Source organism: Nicotiana attenuata, unplaced genomic scaffold, assembly GCF_001879085.1.
Source record: "Nicotiana attenuata strain UT unplaced genomic scaffold, NIATTr2, whole genome shotgun sequence".
NCBI classification, from domain to species: Eukaryota; Viridiplantae; Streptophyta; class Magnoliopsida; order Solanales; family Solanaceae; genus Nicotiana; species Nicotiana attenuata.
Genome location: NW_017683570.1, coordinates 1 through 3,339, shown reverse-complemented (window position 1 = coordinate 3,339; position 3,339 = coordinate 1). Strand labels below are relative to the sequence as shown.

Here is a 3,339-nt window from a genome sequence, read left to right as displayed (position 1 = left end):
CCATTTTGAAGGTAACCGGAAAGGGTTCGTACAAGTTAGGAACGATGGATGGGAAAGAACTACCCAATAACTGGAATATAGGCCACTTGAAGAGATACTACTGCTAAAGGTAAGTCTTCTTTCTTCTTCGCTTCCATAAATTTTTTGAGACTTGTCCGATCCTAACCCGTGCAGGTCGATGATCGGTCGCTAAGATAAGTTCGGACATCGGAGAGACTGAAAGCACGAGCTGCACTCGTTTTTTCCTTCGACCGTTTTTGTCCCAACTCGGGTTTTTTCGGCAAGGTTTTTAACGAGGCAGCAAGAACATCGTGCTACTACAAAGGTATCCAAGGGTAAATCATTGTATACTAGATCGCCCTCCGAAGAAGGCGAAGGTCAATAAGAATAAATGTAAGGGTCAAACGGCCAAAGCGAGCCGTGCCCAACTAGCCTGACCTAATCCGCCCGGATCAGTATGATGTATTGACTATTACTGCAATAGCAAAGACTATCTGATGCATATTCACATCATAACCTAAAAGATTTTGTTCGACTCTTCGGTATGCTTTCAAGTCCGATCTCATAAGACCTCCTCGAGGCACATTCGAACATAAGACCTCCTCGAGGCATATTCGATCTCATATTCGATCTTATAAGACCTCCTCGAGGCATATTCGAACATAAGACCTCCTCGAGGCACATTCGAACATAAGACCTCCTCGAGGCATATTCGATCTCATAAGTCCTCCTCGAGGCATATTCGATCACGTAAGACCTCCTTTAGGCTCATAAGACCTCAATGAGGCAACACTTAAACTATAAGACCTCAAGAAGGCAAGTCCAAGCTCATAAGACCTTAATAAGGCGACACATAAAACTGTAAGACCTCAGAGGTGAGTTCGAAATTCGTAAGGCCTCGATAAGGCATTATTTTAACCATAAGTCCTCGAGAAGGCGGGTCCAAATTCATAAAATCTCAAGAGAGGTAATACCGGCCTCATCATCGACTTCACTAAATGGCGAAGTATACTCGAATTTGTAAGACCTTAAGAAAAAGGCGTAAAATCGATACAAAACCTGAAGGTCAAATTGTGCCCGAGTTCGAACCCACTCACTCGGGGACTGCTTCGAAGAAACCTAAGGGTTAGACTTCACCCGAGCTCGAATCGACTCACTCGGGGACTGCCTTGGGAAAACCCAAAGGTCGAAGTTCACCTGAGTTCGAATACATTCACTCGGAGACTATTTCGAAAAACATAAGGGACTACCATCGTTCCAAAAAGATAAAAGGCAAAGTAATAACAAGATTGAAAAAGGAGCAATAGATGGCAAAGGAGCAATAGATGGCAAAGGGCAGTGTTGCATAAAAAAGCTCGCTACCGGAGCAATTACATAAGAGGGGAAAACAAAACAAAGCCTAGCCTATTCCCGGAGTCAATCAGAGCCATCCTCGAATTCTTCGGGGAACGTCGCCCTTCTCGAAGCGTCCTCAGCTTCGGCGGCTTTGGCGACGTCCGATGCAAGATCGAAACCGCGACGTTGGAGTTCGGTAAGAACTTCAAGCCGGGCCTGACACTTCGCATATTCGGCTAACATTCTTGACTGTTGGTTGGCCGTATCAGCATCGGCCCTATATTGGGCCACCATATCGTTGGCAGTCTCCTCGGCTTGGGAAACTTTAGCCTCAGCTTCCCGAAATCGATTGGTCCATAGCTCAATTTCAAGGACTCGAGCCTCATTGGCCAACGTCAAGTCCGCAACCTCTTCCCGAAGGGAAGTCTTCTCCGACTCCAACTGTTGCACCCGGGCTTCCAGTTCGGCTTTGTTCTCATCAAGTTCGGCTCTGCTCTCGTCAAGCTCGGCCTTAACCCGATTAAGCTCGGCTTGCACCCCCCTTAGCTTACAACCAAGCTCTTTCTTTGCTTCCTCCAGCCGGATAGCACAGGACGCGTGCTCTTTGTTCAAAAGATCCAATCCGGTCCGGCTTTCTAGCAGCTTTTCTTCAAGGACCCGGCGCCCCTCTCGCTCCGTTTCCATTTTGTCCTTGATCCGGAGGAACATCGAGTGATATAGCACCGATGCCTGCAAAGAAAAAGTCTAAAGAGTCAGTACTGAGTCACAAGGCAAAAATATTAGAAATAAAGGAAGAAGCAAGTACCTTGAGCTGCGCCTGCTGGGCTTCGTTGAAAAGGCATGTCCAATCTACAGCCTTGGTTGCAGCCCGGTCTTCCTCCGTCATCAGGTGATGAAGATAGCTTGCAACCCCGACCGGGGGCCCCAGAGCCCGGACGTCTTTGGGGATAGCAAAAGTTACTATCCTGTTACAGTCCGGGTCCAGGCTCGGAGCTGGAAACCTATCAACAAGCTTGTTGACGGCCGAAGTCCCACTTGATTCGGCCTGAGGGTCTTTCCGGGGGGTTTCGAGCCCGAAAGTGTTGGCGGAGGGTACCCCATCAAAAAAGGTCTCGAAGCTACCTCCCATCATCGGGATGTCGTCCGGCAGCTGCCCCCAAGTCGAGGAAGATGGGGGGGACGTAACCGGGTGATCGGTACCCGGGGACGCCCGCGCAGGGGCCGAGGGTTCACTAGCATCCTCAACCCTCACGTCCTCGGGAGGAGCCTCAGCTGGATCGACCACCGGCTCAGGGTCCGGTCGAATGGATCGATGGCGGACGAGCTCCGGCTGCTCCTCATCGTCATCCTCTTTGTCATCCTCTTCCTCGGAGGACAAGACGATTTGGCTTTTTGGTTTGCGGGCGGCTCTTTTTGTCCGCTTAGTCTTCCTTTGAGGCTCGTCCGTACCGGACTCCCCGGGCCTTTTATTTTCTCCCGGAACCGGAAGGGGGCATAGTATTGAAGACCTCATCTCCGCGTCCTTGGGCAAGCCTGCAAAACACGAGGGTTATGATGCATTCCCGATATACAGGAAGAAATGCGCTACCGGTCGAAAAGAAGGCTTACCATGGTTTTTCGCCTCCCACCGACCTTTGGAGATTTCCTTCCAGTTTCGCTCCGAATATGGCCGCTGGGCCACTATCTTGTTTATCCAGCCGGCCAGATCCTTGATGGCAGCTGGAGTTTGGGTCACCGCTGCGCAAGAAAAGGGGGTTTCAGGAAGAAGTTGAGGAAAACACACTCTAAAAGATGAACAGTGAGAAAATACTTACGTTTGAGGTTCCACCTCTCTGGAAATGGCATGCAATCAGCCGGAATCAGGTCGGACGTCCTGATCCGGACAAACCTGCTCATCCAGCCTCGATCTTTGTCTTCATCGATGCTGGAGATGGGGGTTTGCTGCCCGGTGGGCCAGTTTTACTAATCCCCCGTGAAACTGTTCGGGGGCTGTATAGTCGAAGA

The 3,339-nt window shown here is 50.0% G+C and overlaps 1 protein-coding gene across 1 annotated transcript; it reads right to left on the bottom strand.

Annotated features, from left to right (window-relative positions):
* Positions 1-1,886: 1,886 nt before the first annotated feature.
* Positions 1,887-2,978, bottom strand: LOC109222068 (the record flags this gene model as incomplete). Its single annotated transcript, XM_019386477.1, has 3 exons — positions 2,944-2,978; positions 2,189-2,868; positions 1,887-2,064 (listed from the first exon to the last, which is right to left on the bottom strand). Coding segments are annotated over exons 2-3 (838 nt in total), but the record flags the coding sequence as incomplete, so codon positions are not given.
* Between the last annotated feature and the right edge of the window lie 361 nt (positions 2,979-3,339).